The sequence below is a fragment of the Perognathus longimembris genome, chromosome 4 (genome assembly GCF_023159225.1).
Source record: "Perognathus longimembris pacificus isolate PPM17 chromosome 4, ASM2315922v1, whole genome shotgun sequence".
NCBI lineage: Eukaryota > Metazoa > Chordata > Mammalia > Rodentia > Heteromyidae > Perognathus > Perognathus longimembris.
In genome coordinates this window covers 68,901,318-68,927,580 of record NC_063164.1, presented here as the reverse complement: position 1 = coordinate 68,927,580, position 26,263 = coordinate 68,901,318, and the positions used below count along the sequence as shown (strand labels likewise).

General features: G+C 38.2%; 1 protein-coding gene across 1 annotated transcript in view; it reads right to left on the bottom strand.

Annotated features, from left to right (window-relative positions):
* Positions 1-26,263, bottom strand: part of Neb (nebulin) — a 217,731-nt gene that overhangs the window by 10,191 nt on the left and 181,277 nt on the right. The window contains 24 exon segments of the mRNA XM_048345481.1: positions 356-448; positions 765-857; positions 1,130-1,222; positions 2,836-2,928; positions 3,467-3,559; positions 4,484-4,576; positions 6,558-6,650; positions 7,527-7,619; positions 8,033-8,125; positions 9,509-9,601; positions 11,539-11,631; positions 12,324-12,428; positions 13,028-13,132; positions 15,494-15,598; positions 16,394-16,507; positions 17,052-17,162; positions 17,514-17,624; positions 19,961-20,065; positions 22,651-22,755; positions 23,949-24,053; positions 24,600-24,710; positions 25,061-25,165; positions 25,265-25,366; positions 25,916-26,026. Coding sequence (XP_048201438.1) covers positions 356-448; positions 765-857; positions 1,130-1,222; positions 2,836-2,928; positions 3,467-3,559; positions 4,484-4,576; positions 6,558-6,650; positions 7,527-7,619; positions 8,033-8,125; positions 9,509-9,601; positions 11,539-11,631; positions 12,324-12,428; positions 13,028-13,132; positions 15,494-15,598; positions 16,394-16,507; positions 17,052-17,162; positions 17,514-17,624; positions 19,961-20,065; positions 22,651-22,755; positions 23,949-24,053; positions 24,600-24,710; positions 25,061-25,165; positions 25,265-25,366; positions 25,916-26,026 — 2,418 coding nt within the window.

Below are 26,263 nucleotides of genomic sequence, written 5' to 3'. Positions count from 1 at the left end.
GCCATTTCATAAAATACTTTAAAAGTAGCAGAGAGCAGGAAACTGGAGGTAAGAGGATCAGTTTGTTATAGTGGGTTATGAAAAACTACCTTAATGAGGAGGAAAACCATTGGCAATTATGTTTAGTATGGTTGTTTGGAATTGAAAAGCACAGTTTTGTTAATTTTAGTGTAGATTTTTCAAGTGAAGAACTGTACATTTTTATAGGTGTTAAAATGTTATTTTCCAAGATGTTGCATTTATCTTTTTAAATTTTAGTGTGGATTTTCAGTTGAATGAGAAAGGTGTATTTTCATAATGTTAAAATGTTATTTTCCAAGTTGTTGCACTACTCCATTCTAGTCCTAGAAAATACCGAGCTAATGTTTTCTTGGTTGCGCTTAGCTCTCTCCATCTCTGGAGTAACAGGTGTCGGAGTTGCTTTTCTCATATTCTCTTTGTACAATACCTAAGGGAGCCAAGAAAGCATCCAGACATCAGAGAGCAGACAAACTAGTTCCGAAAAAGTCATTTAGCTGGTGTTAAGGCTCAATTACATCACACTGTAAGAAACACCTCAAAAGTGAAAGGCATTAAAATGTTATAACAGAAAGCAATGGACAAGAAGTAAAATGAGTGTGAGCGAGTGGGATTGGTTTTTAAATGGCCAAGGAGAAATTTTAAAAGATAATAAGTTTTGAAACACTGTGAGATAAATTAGTGGTATAGCCATAATGGCCAAGCTTGTTAAAATTTTAATAAGTTTTTTTTCCTCTCTGAAATACCGAGCTAAAGTTTTCTTGATTGCGTTTGACTCTTTCCATCTCAGGAGTAAAAGGTGTTGGGGTTGCTTTCCCCATATTCTCTTTGTATAGCACCTGTGAGATATAAAGTTGTACCAGAAAGTCACTAGGAAGCAATATTCACTATTAAATATAACGCAGTCAGGGGAAGGGAAATACTAGGTTTAATCTATTACTATTAGTGAGAGCAGCTCTCAAGAAGAAAGCATTAATGCCAACAATAAATGTAATATTATTTTTAGAGGAGATTCAAATGTAATGGAATCTTTAAACCTTGAATGGGGTTAGGAGCAGGCCAAACTGCACGGGTTACTATAAAAAAACACTTTGGTTTCTGAAGACAATACCGAGCTAATGTTTTCTTGATTGCGTTTGACTCTCTGCATCTCTGGAGTGACAGGGGTGGGGGTGGCTTTCCCCACATTTTCTTTGTACAAAACCTAAGCGAGTCCAATGGATCCAATAAGCCCAAAAGAAAAAAGAAAAAGGGATTATAGTTACCAAAACAAGAAATGGAACAGAATTTTTATGAGACTTAGGATGCTATATCATCTAGGCAAATAAGGTTAGATGAAGACTGTAAGTTTCTCAAGAAACTTCATTGTAGTTACAGTAACATACTTGTTTATAAGGTAGAGCCCTACCTACCCTGAGATTTTACAGATTTCAAGGGAGATCTGCACTGTTTCCAGAAAGAGCAAATTTACTGCTTAGTATACAAATGTCAGTCCCTCAAATGATCAACTGAACAGGTATTCCTGAGGGTGAAGGGGCTCCAATACAGCAACTCATTACTCTCATAGAGTCTCATAGATATGTCAGTAAAATTGTAGGCCCTCAGAGAAGGCAAAGGGGTTCTTTTTCTTTCTATTTCTTGTACACTCTCTCTTCAATTTATTTGGCACATTATGGTAAAAAACAAATGCTTTCAGCAGTCACATCCCTATGGTAAACCATAGAAAACACAGCACTGCATCTTGGTAAAATCTTGACCTCGATGCCTCCCTCCATTTTCATTCAGGGAAACCTGGCAGGTTTGGAAAATGGCATTCAACAAGAAGAACTCTATTGTAGCAGTGGGTCTCAAAGCAGAGTCCTGGAAAGCCTTGGTCAGGATCACTTGAGAACTTAGAAATACAAATTCTCTGGTCTTAGGCCACAGCTACTAAAGGAGAAACGGGGTCAGACCTAGCAGTCTAGCAGGCTTTAACAAAGCTCCAGATGCCTCTGCTTCACTCTTATGTCTTACAAACACTGGACTCAGGTCTGGAGAAGCCTACACATGTAATGCTGACACGAACCCCAGCCCTCTGGTAATTCATATACCCATATACATAGTAGCATAAAGTACAAGTTTACAAGACTTGGTTTACTATTAGCATTCAAAGACCATGATACAGACAAAAGGATAATACAAAAAACCTTTCTGTGACACTCTGGTTTTTAAATTCACAATTGCCGAAAACACTACTGGATCAGAATTGATGTCATTATCCATGAAGGAGAGGACAGGAGTTATTTCTCCCAAGGTTTCTTTGTCTAACTCTCAAAGGGTAGGGCTTATGATTTAGTTCAGTAGTAAGTGCTGAGTTTAATCCTCAGTACTACAATGCCAGCAGAAAAACCTGACACTGTACTGTAAATTAGAACCCAAAGTCATCAATATGACATCATGATTCTAATACTCAAGAAAGAGTCCATCATACTTTCTATACCAACCAAGCTCACTCCAAATTTTGCATGGAAAACAAAGAGACCTTGAGAGTAGTGGAGAGTTAAGCTTGAAGAGAGATGAGTAAGAGAATGTTTTATAGCAAAATCTGTTACTTCCTGATATTAAAACTTTGTTACATATTAAAACAATTTTGTTATTACAAGAGTTAAGGTTAGAGAACAGCCCTACAGGAAAGACAAATGTGGTCAAGGAATTCATGAAATTTAAATTTGTCTTTTAAAAAGTAGGATTAATATGTATTATTTTAAATCATTAAAATAGTGTTTTAAAATTATTTTTTTAAAAAAACACATTCTTTCATCTTTTTTTCCAGAATACCGAGCTAATGTTTTCTTGATTGTGTTTGACTCTCTCCATCTCTGGAGTGAGAGGTAATGGGGTTCCCTTGCCCAGGTTTTCTTTGTATAGCACCTGCATGATGAGAAAGCATCAGAGAGAGACCGTAAGTGATATTGCATTTTGCTATGAAGTTTGAAGTGTGAGGTCAAACACAAGAGTAGTCCAGGGAGTCAGCAGTTACACAAGATGCTATGTACTACTTTAGTGATAGCTGTTATTTGGTTGGATAATCTGCACCCGCCAGGAAGCAAGAACCACAGCTGCTGGGAGGGGGAAAGCAGATAAGAGTTATCCATACTTTTTGTTTATTTGTTTGTTTCTTTGAGTAGGTTGACTCCTAAGCAACACAGAGATTTCAGAGGTTAGAACTCTGTCTCATCACCCACACAAACTAAATCATTTGTTATTTCTTTTTTGTTATTTTATTTTTTAAAAATATGAAGTAAAGTGCCAAAATTAACTATATTACAGAAAGGAAAGGATGTCTTTTTGCAAAATAAGATACATTAGAAGCAAAGGAAGGGAAGAGGGTTTTGAAGTATAATAGTAAGGTTATCCATTTAATTATGAAATCAAATGGTATCTTCCTCCCCCTTTGTTTCCAAAATACCGAGCTAAGGTTTTCTTGATTGTGTTTGACTCTCTCCATCTCAGGAGTGACAGGGATCGGAATTCCTGTCCCCAGGTTTTCTTTGTACAGCACCTGTACAGAAAGTAAGCACTCAGAACAAAAGAAGTCAATCACTGGGATCCTCATCTTTACAGTGATTAGGAGTGGAAGGGTGGAGGAAGAGAGTGAGTTAGAGAAAGGAAATCGTAGAAGCTTTTAGGTTCAACCTGTATAAGGTTAAAGACAAAGGAATGCAGGAAAGAACAGCAAAAACTAAGAAATGCAGAAAGAAAGTTCTGTTATTTTTCTTGATTGATCTAATCTGTACGGAACTGAGCAACGAACACCAGGAAAGGGAGAAACTAGTCATCCTCATCTTGGTATTGGGGAAGGGAGGAACAGAAACAGAAAAGAGACAGAAAACCAAGGAAGTTATTTTTGATTTGGAAATGCTATTAATAAACCACATAGGGATGTTTGGGTTTTATAGATCTAAATAGGAAGATAACATACACAAGCCTTTTGTTGACTTCTAAAACAAGTCAAAATAATGAATTTTTAGTTTAGGTAAACATGTTAGGAAAATTCTTTTTAAGGAAATTAGAAAAGACATGATACTAAAAAGAGAAACTTTAAAATATTTATACAAGTACCAATGGAGACAAGAGCAGGTTAGGATAGGAAATGAGGCCAATAGATCTTCCCAGAACTCTTTAAAGCTCCTGTTCCGATCAAATTTGCCACGGTAAGACATTGATGTTTACACACTGAGAATGTTATGTCTTTCAAAGTTGGACTAGCATACTGGACATATTTTACATAATAAGTCAAACAATTAGATAAGGTTTAGCAGAGGCGGGATGACTGGTTTGTAGAAAATGGCAGTATTAAGTTGGGAACAAAATGAGTCCAAGTTTTTATTGGGATAAGTTGATTAGATTATTAAAAATCTAGCCATTACTCTTTTTTTTAAAAAAAACCATTTTAAAAATAGTTAAAGGGATTTATTTTAAATACCGAACTAAAGTTTTCTTGATTGTGTTTGACTCTCTCCATCTCTGGAGTGATGGGGATTGGAATCCCTTTGCCGAGGTTCTCTTTATACAACACCTGTATGACACAAGAAAGCATCCAGAAGAAACAGAAAACAAAAACACATAGGGAAGCTGCAATGAGACAGCACACATGAAATAGGAAAGGTAAATTCGCAGGTCCACTGTTCTGTGCAGCAGGCCAGGAGAGTGCACACTGAGGGACCAGGGCATTTGATGTTCAACTCTTTACCCCAGACAAAGACATGTTTATTTCCTCTGTCAGGAAATAGAGAACAATATAAGTAATTTTATTATAAGAGTTGGTAAAGTACTCTTATAAGAATAGAAAACTTCCATGTCTTACACATTTTCTATTCAGTATACAACAGGCATCCATGTCTTATATAGTTTCTTTTCAGTATACAGCAATCAAGTCTTTTTAAATTAGAGCAACAAATATTTTTCTTACATAGAATGTTTGTCTTACAGTCTAACCAACATTTTAAACTACAGACCAAATCTATGCACTTTGGCAAAATTGGTCTCTGTTTAAGCTATACAGATACTCTGAAAGTTGGTGACTTAATATGTGGGGTTACCCTCAATGATTGGTACCAAAGGACATTTTCACCTAGTGAAACCTTTGTACAACTTAACATGAATGGTTACTTTCAAAACAAATTCCAGAATTACTAGTTTCAAATGGAATTCACACAAGAATGTACTACTGTAATGAAAATAACTTAAGTGTAATGAAATATGATACAATCATTTAAAGAAATGAAGGAATGATATTGAAACCTCAGGAGGAAAAACAAAATGAAATACTTCAAAAGACATATTAAAGTACATTGAAAGTTTGACAAAATTGAAAGGTCATGAGTTGTTAGTAAATAGTAATTTTTAAAAAGGTAGGTTACTGATTTAATTATGTCAAAGGATCAAACTTCTAGAAAATAGTCAAAGTGAAAATTAAAGACATTTTGTATTAATCCTCTACTTGCAGAAACAGATCTAGTTAAATTTTCTTATAGACATTTGCGTCTACATCACTGGCATAGGTTCACATAGGTGAACCTTATATAAAAGTAACAGTCTATTTGGAATAGCAATTAAGAAAGAGAAAATATGAATAAATGCATAGTGTGATCTATATTTATCTATATGGAAATATAGATAATATATACTTTCTTTGTGCCAGTCCTGGGACTTGATCTCAGGTCATGGGCAATGTCACTGGGGCTTTTTTTTACTCAAAGCTAGTGCTCTTCCACTTCCAGCTTTTTGGCAGTTTATTGGAGATAAGAATCTCATGTACTTATTTGCCCAGGTTGGCTTTGAACCTCAATCCTCAGAGCTCAGCATCCTGAGTAGCTAGGATTATAGGCAAGAGCAACTGGTGCCTGGCTTCTCTGTATATTTTTAAGAACTCAAGTCCATGCACAGTGGTATATACCTATAAACCCTGCATTTGGAAAGTAAAAGGAAGAGGCTTATTTGCTAGGATGAGTATTACTTGGGCTAGTGAGATCCTGCCTCAAAAAAAATTCCTCTCCTTAAGACAAATCAGAAGGCCTAGATAACTATTCATGAAATGGTCTAATGCTTTTGGTTCCAGTACTGAGCAATTTTCTTTCTAGGTGATATTTATCTAGATAGGCTCTATGTCAAGGTCATTATTGTTCCAAAGCAAAAGCCATCATTCTTCCATGTGGTTTCTGGTTCAGTGTGCACTAACCCAGAGACATAAGCTAAGAGTTCCAACTAAGTAAAAACTTACGTGTTTGGGTTGTTTTTGGAAATCAGTTAGCTTCAAAAGTGCCAGCAGTAACATAAGAGTGAAAGGAAAGGAACCCATGGAACATTTTAAGTGACTATTAGGGACTATTATAGAAAGCATGAAGCATTAGATTCAAATGGTAAGTAAAAGATCCAGAAACCAGTATTGATTTGGTGAGGTTTTTGTTTTTTTTTTAAAGAATTTGTTAAATTATTATAAAGGGAAGTTTTGTTGTATAGAAATTAATGTGTAGTTAAAGGAACTTTGTCCCAAATACCGAGCTAAAGTTTTCTTGATTGCGTTTGACTCGCTCCATCTCAGGAGTGACTGGCAGGGGGGTCCCCTTGCTCAAGTTCTCTTTGTACAATATCTGTGTATAAAATCAACAATCAAATCAATCTAGATGCATCTTTTACATATAGTTGATCTTAAAAAGTCTCTAAACATACTTGTTTTTGCAATGATATAAATATGTTTTAGAAATAGTACAATTTGGACATTTACACAGTTCAATGTGTCTGAGTGGCATTAATGAATACACAGTTTCTTGATTTATAAATGCCATATCTCAGATGCACCTGTTGGGTATTATCAAATAGAATTTAAGCTAACTAAATTAATATTTTATGATTAGTTTTTGGTAACACTAAATTAGAAAAAAAGGGCGACTCTTGGGGAACTGAACTTATGGTATTAAAAGCTAAATATTAGCTTAATTTTCAATGATCCTGAATATATACAAAGGAAAACTCACTTATATCTTGCATGATATACAAAAGTAATCCAGAAAAGCATATCTATATTTCTGAGTTACTGTATTGTCTTTGAATGAAAATGTTTAATCATTGTAATCTTTTAAGGATAGCTGTAAACACAAAGAATATATCAAACATCCACAATAAATACAAATAAAATTCTGATTAGTATTGTTCTTTTGAAACAGGTGTTACAGATTTTACTTTTGACTTGTGCCACACCAGTTAAAAACACCTATTATTATAGAAGAAGTGGAGGAAGAAAATAGTTTCATGAGTTAAGGAAAGTGATAAAATATCTACATTTTAGAAAAATATAGTTAAAATTTCATACCAATACAAAAGTAAATGCTAAATTAGATTTGAGTTGAAAACTTAGGAAATGCTTGATCTCATTCATTATTTGAGTTTAGTAATTTTATGTGTTAAGATATTACTTTAACAAGAATTAAAGGATTAAAAAAAAACTTGTTTTTCACTCTAAGAAATACCGAGCTAAAGTTCTCTTGATTGCGTTTGACTCTCTCAATCTCTGGAGTGATAATTGTAGGGGTTCCTGTCCCCAAGTTTTCTTTGTATAAAACCTATGAGATACAAGGAAGTACCCAGAAGACATTCAAAACAAGCACAAAAGCTTGAGGAAGGGAGAATGCTGGGTGAAAAGGGTTTTTGTAAGTAATATTTAGTAAGAATTTGGACTTCAGGATTTTTAAGGATGAACTCTACAATGCTAATTCTTGAATGGAAAGTGTAATGGACAACATAATGGAGTCACAGGTGAGTATGCTGAAGAATTTAAGTATTTCAGACCTAAGCACTCAAACTAGTCAGCAGAGTGGGCCATTTTGTATTAATCCAGGTGGTTTGGGTCAGGTGATGATGCACACAGACACACAGAATCTGTTGTTAAGAGGTTACTTATTAAAAAGGATGATATATTATTCTGGTAGTTTTTTTAAAATGGGGAATAAACTTTATTTGATATATTTGTAAATACCGAGCTAAAGTTCTCTTGATTGCGTTTGACTCTTTCAATCTCTGGAGTGACAGTGGTTGGAATGCCTGTTCCCAAATTTTCCTTGTACATAACCTGTAGGAAATAATTAGAATGCCCCAGAAGGCAAAATAACTATAAATCCTTTAGATTACAGCTATCTGGGCCATATGGTGAGTCTCATAGAAACAACGGATACAGCTGTCAAATATGATACTCAAGAACTAAGGGAAACAAAACCCATATGTGTTTGTTCTCTTCAAAATAGTAATTTTACAAACTTGAAAACTAAGTACAAAGTTTGAATTTTCCTTTCCTTTCCTCCCTCCCTCCCTCCCTCTCTCCCTCCCTCCCTCCCTCCCTCCCTCCCTCCCTCCCTCCCTTCCTCCCTCCCTCCTTCCCTCCCTCCCTTCCTTCTTTCCTTCCTTCCTTTCTTCCTTGCTCTCGCTCTTGCTCTTGCCCTTGCTCTCTTTCTTTCTTGTTTTTGTTTTTGATTGGTCATGGGGCTTGAACTTTGGGCCTGGGCACTGTCCCTGAGCTCTTCAGCTCAAGGCTAGCAATCTACTACTTTGAGCCACAGCACCACTTCTGGTTTTCTGGTGGTTTATTGGAGATAAGAGTCTCATGAACTTTCCTGCCTGGGCTGGCTTCAAATAGTAATCCTCAGGTCTCAGTCTCCTGAGTAGCTAGGTGGCGTGAGCCACCTGGCAAATTTTCTGTAGCCAGTACTTAGTGCATCCCTAAAATATATCTGCAGATTGTTACTCACAGAATGACTTGCTTGTTTTTATAATTTCCTAGTCATGTGGTAACTCTATTCTACAGTTATTAAGAATTTCAGCATATAGAATATATATACAATACATCTATCTATATATATAGATAGATATCTATGTATATTCAGATATCTATGGATATAGATAGATATCTATCTATGTAGCTAGATAAAGTAGAGAACCTTTACTTTCTTGGCCTCTTACTTCATTTCATCCCTCTTAACGTTAGACTTTCAGCCTGGATGAATGGATTTGTATGGGGCACTAGTGCATGGGAGTGGTGAACAACACAATAACCTACAGATTTACATCAGAAATAGGTTTGCATCCTAGACTGGGTGACAAGCTAAATGTAACTTCTTTGTTTTGTCAGGAACCATTTACGAGTCATTAAAAAATCTCTCATTTTGGTAACAGAGTTATTTTCTACCTTTTAACCCAGCAAGACATCAGAACAGACCATGAATAACAGAACAAAATGAAAGAACTTGTAATACAAAGTGGCATAGTAGCCATAAGCTATTTTCCCCATATCAGTGGACAACTAACTTCAAAAGAATCTAGGATATAAACTGAGAGTGAAGAAGGAGTGAGATCTTAATATGACTTGGGTAGGTTTCCTATCTACTTCTACAATTAATAGTATTCCCTTCAAGACCTACATAGATTAATTCAAACACACACTGAGAGCAAAGGCCATTACCGAGCTAATGTGCTTCTGGGTCTCCTTGACACGTTTCACTTCAGGCAGGTCAGGGATTGGAGTTCCTTGTCCAATTGCTTCTTTATACTTCACCTAAATGAAAAGTGAAAGGTATTATGACATGATGAATTGTTGTTGTTTACAACATGTGATTGCTTAGTTGGGTTAACTTAGGTGGGGGATCATACTAGGGATTGAACCCAGGTACTGGTGCATTCTAAGCATATATTCTGCCACTGAGCCAAAATCCCAGCTCCTCTGCAGTTTTAAAAATCACAGTTGAGATACTACCAGCTTTATACTTAGTTTGGAGAGGGCCACATTCTGATATTGGGCCAGGGGAGAGATACTTAATCCCCCCCTTGCCTCTTTCGAGGAGGTGCCTGACCCCTACTTAGACTGTAGTCCCTCACCTTTTCTATATGCAGTGGTCTAGTGGATGCCTAAAATTATCTACAATACCAACCCTATGTTACTTATTCCTGCTATTTTTTGCATATGCAAATTTTCTTGCCTTTTCATCTTAGCAGTTAACATGTACTGTGGCTATATCTTTCATTTTTGGTTGGTCGTGGGGCTTGAACTCAGGGTCTGGGCACTGTTGCTGAGCTCTTCAGCTCAAGGCTAGTGCTGTATCATTTGAACCACAGCACCACTTTTCTGGTGGTTAACTGGAGATAAGAGTCTTGTGGACTTTCCTGCCTGGGCTGGCTTTGAGCCGCAATCCTCAGATCTTAGCCTCCTGATTACAGGCATCAGCCACCAGCACCCAGGATTCCCCCCCACACCCCCCCTTTTTTTTTTTACTACTTCATGGATAGGAGATTCATTCTACTATACATTTTAGCAACCTCTTCTTTAAATGGAGAACATTCACTTAATGGAAGCACCATGTTTAGCTTCTCTTTGGTATAAGTGACCTGCCAACATCACTGTCTTGCATTTTGGGGCCATTTTTAAAGAAAACAAGGACAATTTGGGCAATGTCTGTCGTTCAAGCACATGAAAGGCTGAGGCAGAGGATTATGAGTTCCAGACCAGCCTACCATAGTAGCTTGGACTACACAGTGAGACCCTGCTTTAGAAAACCAAAACCCCAAAAGGAGCTACTTGAATACAAATACTACAGAACTGGAGTGGGAGGAATGGTTCAGTTGGTGGAGTGCTAACCAATGAGCAAAGTGTACCAGGTTCAAGTCCTGGTCTCATAGCAACAACAACAACAAAAAGCAAAAGATAGATACTAAAGAACTGAGGCAGTTATGTTATAATGGGACAGCCAGTGAGCAGAGGTGACATAGTCAGTATGACAATGCTGGAAAAAGGGATAATTCATGTTCCAACTGTCACAGAGTAGGAAGCCATAAAACTTCATGGTATTTAATTCACTGTACTCAGAATGGCACACAATTTAAAACTTATGTATTGATAAACTTTTCCATTTAATATTTTTGGATCAAGATTGGGTGCTAACTGAAAACATGGAAAGCCAAACTGGAGAAGAGAGGACTACTATACACTAATGTCCATTGGATTAGGACAGATATATTCATATGTCTCTCAAGGAAGACTGATCCATTGACTATCATATTCCAATTTCTCAAAAGCTTCATTTCCGGGCTGGGAATATGGCCTAGTGGCAAGAGTGCTTGCCTCCTACACATGAAGCTCTTGGTTCGATTCCCCAGCACCACATATATGGAAAACAAGGGGCGCTGTGGCTCAGGTGGCAGAGTGCTAGCCTTGAGCGGGAAGAAGCCAGCGAAGGTGCTCAGGCCCTGAGTCCAAGGCCCAGGACTGGCCAAAAAAAAAAAAAAAAAAAAAAAAGCTTCATTTCCATTGATGACAGAAAGAAAAACTTCCACAGAACTATGAGTATGAGACGCAGGTAATATATGATGAGGCAGTACACAGGTGTCTCTGTGAGAATGCAAGCTGCTTTTGTGACAAAGATTTTGGGTGTAACTCAGATCATTGCAAGTAATTACCAGTGGAGGCAGAAATACAGAGAGTGAATCATGGTGCCTTACCGCACTGATGTGATCCTGTGTTTGCTTTACTCTCATCATCTCAGGTGTCTTTCCAATTGCTGTTCCTGGAGAGACATCCTCCTTATATAAAACCTAGACATTCAGAATCAGGACAGTGTTACACAGAAGAAGAAAACCCAAACCATTCCTGGGGAAAGACTAGGACACATTCCCCTAGTACACAGGGCTTCTGTGAAAACAAAAGACATTAGATAGTTCCCAGGCAAGAGCCTGAGTATCATCTGATGTCTTCTCCATCAAACCATACGTTAAACCACCGATCACTTTCTGTATCTTGAGATTTCTCTTATGATTATCATATCTTATTAATATACAATGGGAAAAAGATGCTGATGAGATTTCTTTTAGGATTATCATAGCATATTAATACTGGATGAGAAGAAACAATGTTGATTAACAACCACAAAAAACATTGAAAATGCAATGTCAGTCAGTTACTTGGGGTAGAGATAATAAAAGAAATAACACTGCCAAAAAGAAATCCATCTTCTTGGAATAAGACAACAGATATTATTGTTCTAGGATTAAGATAAAACTGAGAAAGGAAGAAAAGTTATTTTGTTAGACATAAGTTATTATTTTGAATGATCTCTGGAGTGATGATTTGGGAAAAAAGAAGGGGAATTTGAACAAATAGCCACTAGAATTAAGTGGGGAGGTTAGATGTTAAAGGCCTGTGCCAATATGAGGCTAGTGTACTTTTTAAAAAGAGGAGAATGGAATTATTAGGTTAGCATTAAATTGAAAATAATCAATCAATATACCGAGCTGAAATTCTTTTGATTTTCTTTAACACGCAGTATTTCTGGCGTGTCTTGAACAACTGTAATTTTTCCTTTACTGTTTTTAAGGTCACACTGGTATTGGAGCTATGAAGAAAGAGTAATAAATATCTTGTTACAATTTCAACATTGTTTTATATATTTTAATTGTTCTATATTGTATAAAGGCAAGTCAAATCTTTTACTAAGAAAAAGTTGATGTCACAATAATTACAGTCTGAGAGCCAAAGGGAAATTCTTCATTTTGTGGGAAAGCTAATCGTTGGGGGTGGTGAGGAGAGTTGCTGGAGATTGAATCAGTGTCTCACACATGCCAAGCACATGTTCTGCCTTCACAGAGCCCCAGCCACACAAGCTAAATTTAAAACCTTGAAATGTGTAAAATTGGTCTTTTTAAAAAAGTATAATTTTGCCATCTTTAAGATATGTCACCATTGATGGAAGCATAAGAATTCATATTGCATGACAGGAAGCCAGCCACCCACCAAGGAATAGATGGTCTTCATGCTGAGACTTGGGGCTGAAATATAAAGGGATCCCAGACAAGAACCAAGTACACATTCCCGAAGGCAAGGGTAAGGTTGCAGAAGGCCACACAACAGCCCCTAAATAGATGTGGGGTGCAAAGTGTATGTGTCCAAAGGCACCCCCTTTTAGTCTGCCTGACCCCACCAAAAAAAACTTACAAGGCTGAAGTTCTTTTGGTTCTCCCGGACTCTTTGCATCTCGGGAGTGTCCAAAACAGTCTCATAGTATGACATGGACTTCTCTGCATCTTCCTTGTATTTTTTCTGAAAATAGATCCCAAGAAATTAAGGAGGCTGACCATCAAAGAGATATGAGCCAACAACCTAAAATAGTTCTTTCAGCTCAGGTAGAGAAAGGTTTTCTACATCTTGAACGACTAAGAATATGAGAGAATTATAAAAACAGCCTTCTTGGGGCCCTGCCTATTCTTTCCAGGAACTGAGGCTCAGCATTCGGGAAGGAGGTTTGGGAGTGAGATGGAGGTGTCTGCAGTTACCCTACCCATCATTGCCAGGAGCCAGACAAGAGGACAGAAGTAGGAATGCTAGCTATCTTGGCGTCCTTCTGAAAGCTAGTCTCACTGGTGGCAGGGAGATGTTCATTGAACTTTAAGTCAGCACGTTCAGGACCCTGGCTATCAACTGAATGGACACAGAATGTGTCTCCAGATTATGGCTCTGGAGCTGTGGAAACCTGCCTGATGGGACAGGAGGCTCTACTGTGGCTAGCACACTGATCAAGACACTGATCTGAACCAGAAGTTTCTGTAGGCTTTCCCAAATCACAATAGCTTTTGACAAGCAAGAAACGTTCACAATGGCTGCTCGTTTCCTGGACATATACACAGCCAATGCCACCCCTAGACTGTCATTATTCTCTGCAGAACACTTACTGGGCCTCGGCTATGTTTTTTTTTTAATTGTTTGTTACCATGTCCTTTTGCTTTTCTCTCTAGCTTGGCTTTCTCCTACTTTTCAAGGAAGTTTGGGTAAATAGGAATTAGGAGGGAAGAGACTAGTCATTTTTTATAAGTTGCATTATATGCATTATATTTAAATGCATTTTTGTGTGTAGTATTCTTGAACTCAGGGCATGGGTATTCTCTCTCTCTCTCTCTCTCTCTCTCTCTCTCTCTCTCTCTCTCTCTCTCTCTCTCTCTCTCTCTTTCTTTCTCTCCTGAAGACTGGCACTTTACTGCTTGAGCCACAGCTCTACTTTTGGCTTTTTGGTGGCTTATTGGAGATAAAGAATCTCATAGACTTTCTTGCTCAGGCTGGCTTACAACTATGATTCTCAGATCTCAGTCTCCTGTTTAGCTAGGATTACAGGCATGAGCCATGGATGCTAGCTAGGCTAAATACTGAAGATTTTACTCAGTGAAACAGTTTCAGCCAATGAAAGTTTTCTCCTAGTTTGTAAAAAACCTAATTGGGAGTCAGTTATTAAACAGAAGTTCTGGGAGAATAGGCAATTCAGAAACAGATGTTTTGGTCCAGGCAAAGTCGCTGGAATGACTTTTCTTATTTACACAAGCATATATGAAAAAAGATTCCTCATTTTCCTGGGAAATGAAAATAAGCAGTTCTCTTGTTTTTTATTTTTATTTTTTAAAGATGAAGTAAAAACTGCTCAACTGGTTTGCAAGGTTAGTTTACAGAGATTATTTTGATCTCTGGCTAATCTGTTTGCACATGGAACACGTAATGAAAGTGTTTGCAGAAGAAAGGCCCTGAATTGCTCTGGTGTTAAAACACTTGACCATGATCATACCCTGAATTTGTGAGTGAACATGCACTGCTTGCCTTAACACCCAAGTAACAAGTTTAGAAGTTACCAGGTATATGCTGCACTTTAGTTATTGAGAAACAGTTTTGTTTATATGCTACTCCATCATTCACATTTAACTACTGGTCTGAATTGCATAGGAAATAACATAGCCACAGATTAGGTTTTGAAGCACCAGCCAGAGAGTGCCCCAAGACAATCACATTACTAAGCCCTCCCAGGCCATTCTGAGGCTCTAGCAGCCCAAAGAGTGCTGACCTCCCTGGCTATCTCACATACACATAGCAAGAGAATTTACATGTTACAGTATGGATGTCTTAATGATGAATTGTACCATGTGGGAGTTTTTCAATACCTTCAAATTCCTTCATAATTATATATGAAATATATATAATATGTATAATATATAATAACTTTTATATATTGTAGTATATATACGATGTATTATTATTATAAGGATGATGTTCTGAAGGGTTCAGTTTCATAAGTCAGGTAATGAATTTCTTTTTGGACAATGTCATCCCTTCTCTCTCTCTCTCCCAGTTTCTCCTTCCTGCTTCCATCCACGCCCTTCATAATTTTTCAGATTTTTTCCTCTAGTGCTTGAGACCAAACCAAGCCTTTGTACTTTACCGCTGAAGTCCAATCCTAGCCTTTCATTAATATATTAAATCTCAACAGAAATCTCAACTCTGTCATAATCCTATATCAAGGGTAAAGCTTTTCTGTTCAAATGGGGGAAATTGTGACTTGAAAACAAATCTCCTTAGGTATTAACAGAAATGCTTTTATTAAGTATAATTGAGGCATATGAAAGACAGTCTGATCACTGTTCTTACCTGGCTTGAAAGGTTCTTGACTTGTTGGGCATGAATGATCTCCGGGGTATCAACCACAGAAGTAAAATTGGCCTTTTCCATTTCTGCTGATTGCTTATATTTAATCTGTAGAAGGAGACCAAGCAGTTGGGTAAGTATTTAAAATATATGTAATACTCATTGGCTTGGTTTGATTAGAATAGGTAATCAATAGTGATTTTTTCAAGATGGACTCATTCATTGGATATTTAGCAGACATTTCTTCCTATTGTGTTAGTAGATTTATATTAAAGAATGAGATTTAGAAAGCTGTTCTTAATTGTTCAGACTTACTGTCTAGTTCAAGGTAGGATTAGGTAAGGCTAAGGAGATAGTTGATAATATGGATTTTTTTTTTTTTTTTACAAAAGGGCTGGCATAATGAGAGGTAAGATATAAGACCCACATGCTACTTAAAACTGGATTCTTAAAAGACGTGTTAAATTTGGTCTTTTTTTTTTTTTTTGGCCAGTCCTGGGGCTTGGACTCAGGGCCTGAGCACTGTTCCTGGCTTCTTTTTGCTCAAGGTTAGCACTCTGCCACTTGAGCCACAGCACCACTTCTGGCCATTTTCTGTGTATGTGGTGCTGGGGAATCGAACCCAGGGCCTCATGTATATGAGGCAGGCACTCTTGCCACTAGGCCATATCCCCAGCCCCTTAAATTTAGTCTTGAAGGCAGGGAAAAAAGAACTCCCCAAATATATTAATCAAAGAATACTTTGTAGTAAATAAGAAGAGGCTTGACCAAGAAATAGGCAGATGTTCAAGAATGCCACTATGTGCATTTGACTGCCACTTATAAACAAGATGATACCATCTATTATGCCTTTCTAGTCACAAGTACATTTTTGAAAGATTGACATGGAATAGAAAAACTGACCTGACTGGCAATATCAGTAGCATTTCTCGCCCGCATAAAATCTGGAGTTTCATTGGCCATGGCATTCAGGCCTCTTCCTTTGACTTCAAGCTCCAGGTCTCGCTTATATTCTTTCTATAGAAGAATTATTAAAAAAAAATCATTCAACTTTTACTAATAGATGGTACCCACACAGGAGTGGATACAGATTCAGATAACATACCACCTCAAGTGTCATGGTACCTTCACCAGTCCATGAAAAGGATTGAGTGATATGTTTAGGGGTCACTGTGAGACACCATTCTGCATTGTCAGTGTGAACCAATGTAAGTTCTCCTTTTGAATGCTTTTTTTATTCACTACTTGCAGAAAGAAAATCTGAGATCTGGCTTGGTCCACAATTAATGTCATACCACTCCATTATGGGGTGATGTTTTAATTTAAATCTGCATACCAATCTATCAAGGCTAATACATACAGGTAAATAATTGGTTGTGACAACCACTATGGAGCATACTAATTCGCCTTAGAAATGGACATATATTTTATTAAATGGTTCATGATTATGGTGCATATTGAACTTGGAATTCAAAAAGCCTTTATTTCTTTTTCTTCTTGTGACTTGGGTGAGAAAATAAAGCCCTATTACCTATGTGCATGCATTTGGCTATGGTCTCACCTCATTTAGGATCTGAGTGGCGTTCTTTGCTCGGAGCATGTCAGGAGTGTCTTCCATTTCAGTGAGACCCCTCCCACGGATGCTTTCCTCTAGATCTTTCCTGTACTCTTTCTATACCATAAAGTAAAAGCAACAGCACTGACAAGAAAGCCTGGGTTGTTCTCTTAGGTGAAGAGTAACCCCCCCAAAATAAAACAACCCTTCCAATTTTTAACAGCTTATGATTGAGTAAGTAAAGAGAATAAAGGCAGGGTATAGGCTTGATCAGTTAATATTAAGTATTAAATAAGAGACTAGAAATGAATGGAAACAATTAGAAGAATTAAGAGGGGTGACAGATTAGGTGGAAGAACCAAACATGTGAAGAGGAGGTGGTGGAAACGGCAGCAGAAACACACTGTTAAGTGTCATTAGTGTCATTATTTAGATCAAGAGGGGAAGAAAAGACCAAGTGGCCACTACCTCGCTTGCTATTTTGGTTGCATATTTGACATGTAATAAAGCTGGTGTGACCTCCAGGCCAGTCAGGTTTCTGCCTTTAATGGATTCTTCATAATCTTTCCTATATTCTTTCTAATATAAATAGGGAGGAAAGACAAGAAAGAATCTGTTACAGTTTATCTCTCAATGCTAGAAAGAAAAAAATTACATTCCTTTTTCCATGTATGGCCTCCTAAACACAGTTTTACTGATGGTCACACATTTGAAATATGTCACCTGACTTTTCTGGAAGTATTTCATTTGTAGCAAAATGGCTCCATGGAAACTCAGAAGTTGAGGAAGTTGACACTCCACACCTCCACCATCTCTCCAAAGTTATGATGGGGTGGTCCCCACAAGAGCAGAAAAATGGATAAATGAGTTTGTTTTAAAACTTGAAGTGCATGGGGAAGGGGTAACGGGAAGAAGGGCCTGAGGCTACTGAAGGCAAGTTGGCACTTTTTCTAAGCATGCCTATTTGGAAAGCTCTTGAAACAGGGTCATACAATGTCCTAGAACTATTCTTTCTCCTCATCTCACGGTTCTCCACCTGGCTGGGTATGATTCTTTTTTACCTTTTTATTTATAGCCAACTTCTATTGAATGCTTACTACATACAAAACTGTTGGCTTTGCAATGTGTGGCCCATGGTCTTGCCCTCTTAAGTTCTAGGATACAGTAGTAAGCAACAAGTGGCTTGGACCTTTTTAAAGTTTTTGGTAGTACTGGAATTTGAAACTTAGGGCCTTGAGCTTGCTTTGCTTGCTTGTTCATGGTTGGCAGTCCATCTGAACCACATCTGCAGACAGACTTAAAGGTGGGTTAATTAGAAATGGAATCTTGAAGACTTTTGCCCAGGCTGGCCTAATCATGGTCTTCTGGATCTTAGCCTCTTTTATAGTTAAAGGTATAAGTTACCAACATCCATTTTGTACCTATTTTTTAACCACTGAACAGGCTAGATGGACAAAAATACATTTTGTCTATGGTTGAAAGGGCCACCCTACGTCCCAGGCCCTCTTCTTAATCTCCATACCGTGCTATGTCAAAGAAGCTTGGAATAGATATTAAAAGTATGGTTTTTGTATGATTTCAAAAGTTCTAATTGAGTTTTAAATTTATAGAAAAGTTGAAAGAATTATAGAAGGAACTCCCATACAGCCTTTACTTGGACTTACTAGTTGTTTGAAATTACTGTAAACTTCGGTAGAATGTGTGTGTGTGTGTGTGTGTGTGTGTGTGTGTGTGTGTGTGTGTGTGTGTGTCTATGTGTGTATGTTTATGTCTGCCAGTACTGGTACTTAAACTCAGGGTCTGGGCCTAACCTTTAGCTTTTTCTTGCTCAAGGCTAGCACTTGAGTCACAGGTCCATTTCCAGCTTTTTGTTGGTTAATTGGTGATAGATGTCTTGGACTTTTCTACCTGGGCTGGCTTCCAACTGCAATCTTCCAATCTTAGCCTCCTGAATAGCTAGGATTACAGGCATAAGCCACCAACTCATGGCTTTTTTTTTTTTTTTTTAGTATTTTATACATCAGAAAACTCAAACTTTTACTAAAACAAATGAACAAACAAAGGAAAATATTTATGATTGTAACTAAGTGGTATTCCCATGGAAGAGTGGCAAACACATTTCTAATAACCTATTTCCATGTGAAACAGATTTTTCTTTCTTTTTTTCCCCCTTCTTTTCTTCTGGACCTGGAGCTTGAACTCAAGGCCTGGGCTCTGTCCTTCAGCTGCTTTTGCTCAAGGCTAGTGCTCTACCACTTGAGCCACAGCACCACTTCCAACCTTTTCAGAGTAGTTTATAGGAGATAAGAGTCTCACATACTTTTTGCCTGGGCTGGTGTTGAACTGGGATCCTCAGATCTCAGCCTTCTGCATAGTTAGGACTACAGATGTGAGCCACCGGCACCCGGCAAATGAAACCAATTTTCTAAGATTTAATTCTCCCCTCATGGTTAAATTAAAGGTGATTTTTAGAAAATGCACCCACTTATAATTCTTGAACAGGAAATGTGATACTTTGTCTTTTGGTTTACTGAGGTTTTGATTCGCACAGTTCCTTTTGGCAGACTTGAGGTGTGTATTATAGCGGACAGCATTCTAAAGCCAGGGATGACTCCATCTATGGAGGGAACTTTCTATATATCAGAGAAAAATGCAATTCAGTGTACTTTTTTCTCCTATGTTAGGAATAGTTTGCTTGGTTCTAACTTTATGGAAATGATTGTGTAATTGTGGAAAATATCTCCCTCTTAGAATTTTTTTTAATGTGTAATGAACTGTAGAATTTCTGCAATGAAGAAGATCTTCATGATCACAAGTTCAAAAGTCCTGCCGCTTTGGACAACAGGAGGCTGGATGTGTCTGCGGCAGAGGTTATGCTCAGAAGCTCACGGTCTGGTGTGTCTGGGAGAACTTACCCCACTCTGCATCTGCTGAGACTCCTTGGCAGTGATGTATGTTGGTGTCTCAAAATCCAACATAGGCTTGCCTCGTTCCTTTTCATACTTTTCTTTGTATTTCACCTGGTGATTGAAAGTCTTGTTAGAAATCTTGCTGAGCATCTCTCAGATTGAGACCAGTTTAAGGACAGAATGTTTTAATCAATACTTTTTGTCTAATTAGCTCCTTTCATTGCCACTCATAACAGTTTTCCTGTTGTGTTTCAGATTCAGCACTTTTTTTGTTGCTGCCTGGCAGAGAGGACTATTGCTGTCTGAAAGGCATAATTAAGATTTAGATTCAAGGAGACAAAACCATCACTGACAATTAGCTGATGTAAATGTTGCTGTTAATTACTCATACCTACGATTGGATAAGGTCTGATTGTACATGTGAACATTTTAACAAAAAATAGCATCAGAGGAGTGCTTAAAAGCTGCTTTAGCTGGGACTCCATGTTAACTAAAAGCAAGAGAAAAGCTTGGCATTGCTGCCTCCATTTTATATGTGTCTCTGCTTTAAGCTCATTCTCTCTGCAATCACATTGTAATCACCTGGGGTTCCAGGAAGGACAAGAATGATTGACAACACCTTTATGACAAAGGATGTGTGAAACCACCAGTGACAGAATCTCTTCAGGACAGACCATCCACTGGGCAACTATGTCTTGTTTATCCTGGAATCTTTCCAAAACAAGGACTGACCTAACATCTAAGCAGGCCTAGAGTGGATTGTGAATACCTTTCACATCCTGCCCCCAGCTCCCAGTGTAGTTCAATTCATGTCTCTCCCTGAAGGTGGCTGAAGATATACTAAAGTGTTATTGCCCATAGAATGCCTGCGCCATGTAATAAACCTTCCTTCACTTTTCACCATGTCTCTTTATTTGCTATATAGGAGCAAGTAGCAAGACCTGTTATGGAACTCCTAGAATTCTATGAGGTTTAAAAATCTGGTTTCAGCATTAGCCAATATCTATGATTCTTTTTAATCCCCAATTTTTCTTTTCTTTTTATGTTGGTCATGGGGTTTAGACTCAGGGCCTGGGTGCTGTCCCTGGGATATTTTTGCTCAAGGCTAGTGTTCTACCACTTGAACTACAGCTCCACTTCCAGTTTTCTGGTGGTTAATTGGACATGAGTCTCATAAACCTTTTTGCCCAAGCTTGCTTTGAACCACGACCCTTAGATCTTGACCCCCTGAGTAGCCAGGATTACAGGCATGAGCCACTATTACCAGCTCCAGTTTTTCTTTTTTTTTGGCCAGTCCTGGGGCTTGGACTCAGGGCCTGAGCACTGTCTCTGGCTTCTTTTTGCTCAAGGCTAGCACTCTACCACTTGAGCCACCGCGCCACTTCTGGCTTTTTCTATATATGTGGTGCTTGGGAATTGAACCCAGGGCTTCATGTATACGAGGCAAGCACTCTTGCCACTAGGCCATGTTCCCAGCCCCAGTTTTCCTTCTATAGGAGTTTTTATTAGAGATCTGGAGTCCTTGTGTAATAATACATGTAGATTCATAAGTAAACAACTCTTGGATCATCACCAGCTATTTAATGTAGCCAATATAAATGTATATAGATATAAAAACTAGTTTATAGGTCAATTGAATTTCTAATTCTAACCTGACATTCTCAAAAAGACTCCTAAGGCTATTATACAAGTAAAATTCTCTTATCCTTACAACATTCATATTACAGCATTCATATTATACATTGGAGAAACTGGAAAGACAGAGAGGCAGAGGCTTATGGTGGTACCCCATATTTCCAGCTCTACTTGTTCTAAGAAGACCTTAGAATGGAGGCCTGGAGGCACAGGCTGCTTCCCACAAGTCTTTTTAGTAGTTCAGCCCTCTAGCTAATGTCAAGAAGAGATCTAAGTAATGGTGACAAGTTCTTTCCTCTGAAAGTCCCCAGTCATTTTACAAGTTTAGTAATTTCTTATATACCTAGAAAGTTCTTCAGTGCCCAAACTGATAGTGTTATTTCTTCCGTTTAAATTTCTTCCCACTCTCTATCATTCGTTTCTATTTCCTAATCTAGCCCAGATTTGAGGGGGACTCATCAGGGTTGTTGTCTCCTTTGGAATATAGCCTTAATGCTTCTAGCCCTGCTAGTAACCTGCAGAACACATAGCAGGTATATTTTCCCACTATTGTAAGTGCTTGTAACTAACAATTTTCAACTGTTTGGGAATTTGGAGAGTTCCTTTACCTTTGTGCTTATCTCAAGCAATAGCTTTTAAATTCTCTCTCTCTCTCTCTCTCTCTCTCTCTCTCTCTCTCTCTCTCTCTCTCTCTCTCTCTCTCTCTCTCTCTCTCCCCTCCCCCCTGTTTTTGGTGCTGGTCCTTGAGCTTGACCTCAAGACTTGGATGCTATCCCTAAGCTGTCTGTGCTCAAGGCTAGCTAGCACTCTACCACTTGAGCCACAGCTCCACTTCTGGTGTCTTCTGTGGTTAATTGGAGATAAGCATCTCATGGGCTTTCTGCCTGGGCTGACTTTGAACCACGATCCTCAGATCTCAGCCTCCTAAGTAGCTAGGATTACAGGCATGAGACACTGGGGCCCAGCAAAGCATCATTCTTAAGACAGAATCCATGATATGTTTTTGACATCATAGGTAAATAGATGTGGGGTTCAGGGAAAGCCAGTCTTGATGAACTTACTATGCTCTGTAATTCCGTGGCCTCTTTTAGGTGAAGCTGCTCCAGATTATCAGGTGTGGTGTGGTAGTGGCCTTTACTCTTCTCATAGTTCTTCTTGTACTGGTACTAAGGGGAGAGGGACAAAAAAGGCAATGGGTGGAAAAATTGCCTGACATTCCCAATTTTTCCTTCTTAGACACTTTCACAGCAGTATGTTAAGAGCAAACTGAGATTAGCAAATACCAATTTGTGGAGATATGGTGTTGCAAAGAAGTCTTAAAAGATGAAGGTCCAAGTTCAGTATTGTCCATTAATACCAGATGTGAACACTGTTTGCATGGCTTCTTCAAAGTTAGGTATGGTTAAAGGCTATAAGTGATTATAAGTATGTATGAAAATAGAACAGTGAAATCTATTGAAACTGTTTTAAGAGGGGAGGGAAGTTAAGGGAGAGTCATAGAAGAAGTAAATTTGATCAGGGCACATTGTCTACATGTACAGAATAATAATAATAATACCCCTTTGCAAAACTAATATATGCCAATAAATAAAGCATAACAATTAAAACTGTAAAAGTGAAATATAACTATTTCAAGAAGTCTTATGCTTTTAGAAATAAGAAATGACTGGGGTACAGAGTTTTAAAGCCAGTATGCATAGACAAACTTGAGAGACTCTTATCTTCACTTAACCAGCAAAAAAGCAGAAGTGGAGATGTGGCTCAAGTGGTAGAGTACAAGTTAGATAAAAGAGCCAAAATATTCTAAAAGTAAAAATTTCCTGTTAGCCAGGTGCCGGTTGTTCATGTCTGTAATCAGTTATTCAGGAGGCTAAGATCTGAGGATTATGGTTCACAGCAGCCCAGGCAGCAAAGTCTATGAGATTCTTATCTCCAATAAACTACTCAGAAAAAAGCCAGAAGTGATGCTGCAGCTCAAATGGTAGAGTGCTTGCCTTAACCAAAGAAACTCAGGGACAGTGTCCAAGACCAGCAAAAAAAAAAAATAAACAATACAAAAACCAACTTTGTATGTGTGTGCTAGGATCAAATCCCGGGCCTTGAACATGCTAAACAGTTGCTGTACCACTGAACTACACCCCCTGTCTAAGTAGAAGCATTTTTACATGTTGAGAGGTATAATAGTTGATAGAGATTTAAAAGATCAATGTTGCAATTTGGAGGAATGCCCTCAAATAGAAGAAGCTTTGTAATAAATCAAGAAATGAGTAATGTAGTAGGAGAGTACATGTTCTCAGAGAAGGAATTGGGTTGCAAGTGGAAGAGACAGGCTGTCTCTGGAACAAATGACCAGGCTTACAGAACTGGCCAGCTGGCTTGTGTTCAGGACATGATGCATGATCAGAGACTCCTTCATGTCAGTTACAGGTTTGTGAAGTTTCTTCAGGTCAGCCTTATATTTAACCTACATATGCAAGAGGAAAACAACAAAAGAAAAATCATATAGATAGAAAACAGATCTAATTAAAATCACAGTAAGGCATCTGCCATTGTATAAATGTTAGTAATGGTTAAAAACAAAGACAAAAACAAATTATACCCCATTCATAATAGCTTAAAGTGGGGAAAACTCAAGCTTCCACAAACAGATGGACAAAATGTATATATACAATGAAATAGTATTACTCAGCCATAAGCTAAAATTAACTTCAATACATGCTACAACATGAATAAGATGAACTTTGAAAATTCTAGAATAAGCCAGATAGAAAAAGACAACTACTGTGATTGCAATGATATGAAATCTGTAAAGTAACTAAGCCCAGAGAGACAGAAAGTAGAGGTAACCAGGATTTGAGAACAAACAGGGGCTGAAGAATAGGCTTTCTTTGGCTGGTTAAAAAAAAAGTTTAGGAAATAGTATAGGGATATTTGAACAATAATTAACATATTCAACACTACTAAATATAAGAGTATTATGGCTATAATCACCAGAATTAAAAAAACATACCTCACTTGCAAGATTACTAGCATCTTTCATTGTTTTGTAGAGCTGGCTGTCTTTTGGATTGTATTTTGGTGTCTTACCCTTCTCTTTGTCAAAATTTTCTCGGTATTTAACCTAACAGCAAATACAAACATCTGAATTAATCCTGAGTATCAATCAACCTGAGAACTGAAGAATAATGAAAATATAAACATCAAAGGAGATGCATGTGTTATACATAAAGAGGTCATAACATTTACCATCTAGACTAGGATGGTTAAACACAGAGTCCAGATTCATGTCCATAAAGTGGGGGTGGGGAATAAAAACAGCAAGACATCACAAAGCCCTCTGCACTTTACAAAGCTCGGCAGATTAAGTGAAGGTCCCAGGTCCCCTTGGTTGTTAATATTGCACCTTCATTCTGGGAATCGCTTCTCTGTAAGGTATATCAGGACCACCACTTGCCCATCTGCATGTGTTACCTGGCTGCTCAGCCTGGCTGCCTTCTTGGCCATCTCAATGTCTGGGCGACCAAGCATGCTTAGCCCATGGCTGGCTTCCTTGCGGTGCTTGGCTCTGTATTCCACCTGGATCCAAGAAAACCAGAATGGGCAATGACATCTTGAAGGTAAATACCCTGTTGGCAAAGTCTGTTGGAGTCCAGGCACATTTAACTCTACCCTTACCTCACTGGCCTGCTTGGCTGCCTGTGTGGCTTTCCTGATGTCTGGCCTATCAGCCACTGTGGTGTAATGCAGGCTCTCTTTGGCATCTTTTTTGTAAGCGACCTTTATTTGAGGAAGAAAATGCTTATTCACTCAAGGTACTCTAACCGTTTTCCACTATCATTTTTTATCTTAGTATTTTTATTGTTATTGTAAAGATGATTTACAGAGAGGTTATCATTTTGTAAAAAGTCAGGTAAGGAGAACATTTCTTTTTGTCACTCCTTCCCTAGCTTTCTACCATCTTTGCCCTCCCGTCCGCACTTACAAGTTGTATAGCTCATTTTCAACAGAGTCTAGTAAGAGCTACTGCATTTGATTATCCTTTGTCCTTCCATCTCTGTGTTCCCCTTACCACCTCAAAGACAAATGAATAGGCAAGACAAAAAGAAAACAAAACAAAAACCCCTCCTGCTTCTATTTCCTGAAGTTCATTTCAATAAATGTATTATTTGATAGGATTAGAGGCATATAAGCATTGAGCCTACTGTTATGTTGTTGTAACAAGTAAATGCAGAAATTAGGGTGACCACCCATTAGGTAGAACATTGTACCCATTTGGGACCTGCTTCCCCGGTGGGCCCCTGAGCATGTTGGGAAGGGGAAACATACGTCGCTCTGCTTCTTGGCCACTTCCATGGCATGTTTCACCTCTGGAGGCTCCTGCATGATGGAGTAGTTGGACTTCCCTTTCTCCTTGACAAACTTCTTTTTGTAATTTGTCTAAACGAGTCAGAATTACTCATGTGAGCAGAAGCAGTTGGGAATAAAACTGGTTCACTTGAAGTACTCAGAAGACCTTCCAGAAAATCCAGTTAGGCCCATGTTCTAGTTTTTTTTTTTTTTGTTGTTGTTGTTGTTATTTCTGTCAGGGAACACAATGCTAGAAACATCCAGCATTCATTTTCTCCCTCACCAGTCCTGGGGCTTGAACTCAAGGCCTAAACACTGTCCCTGGCT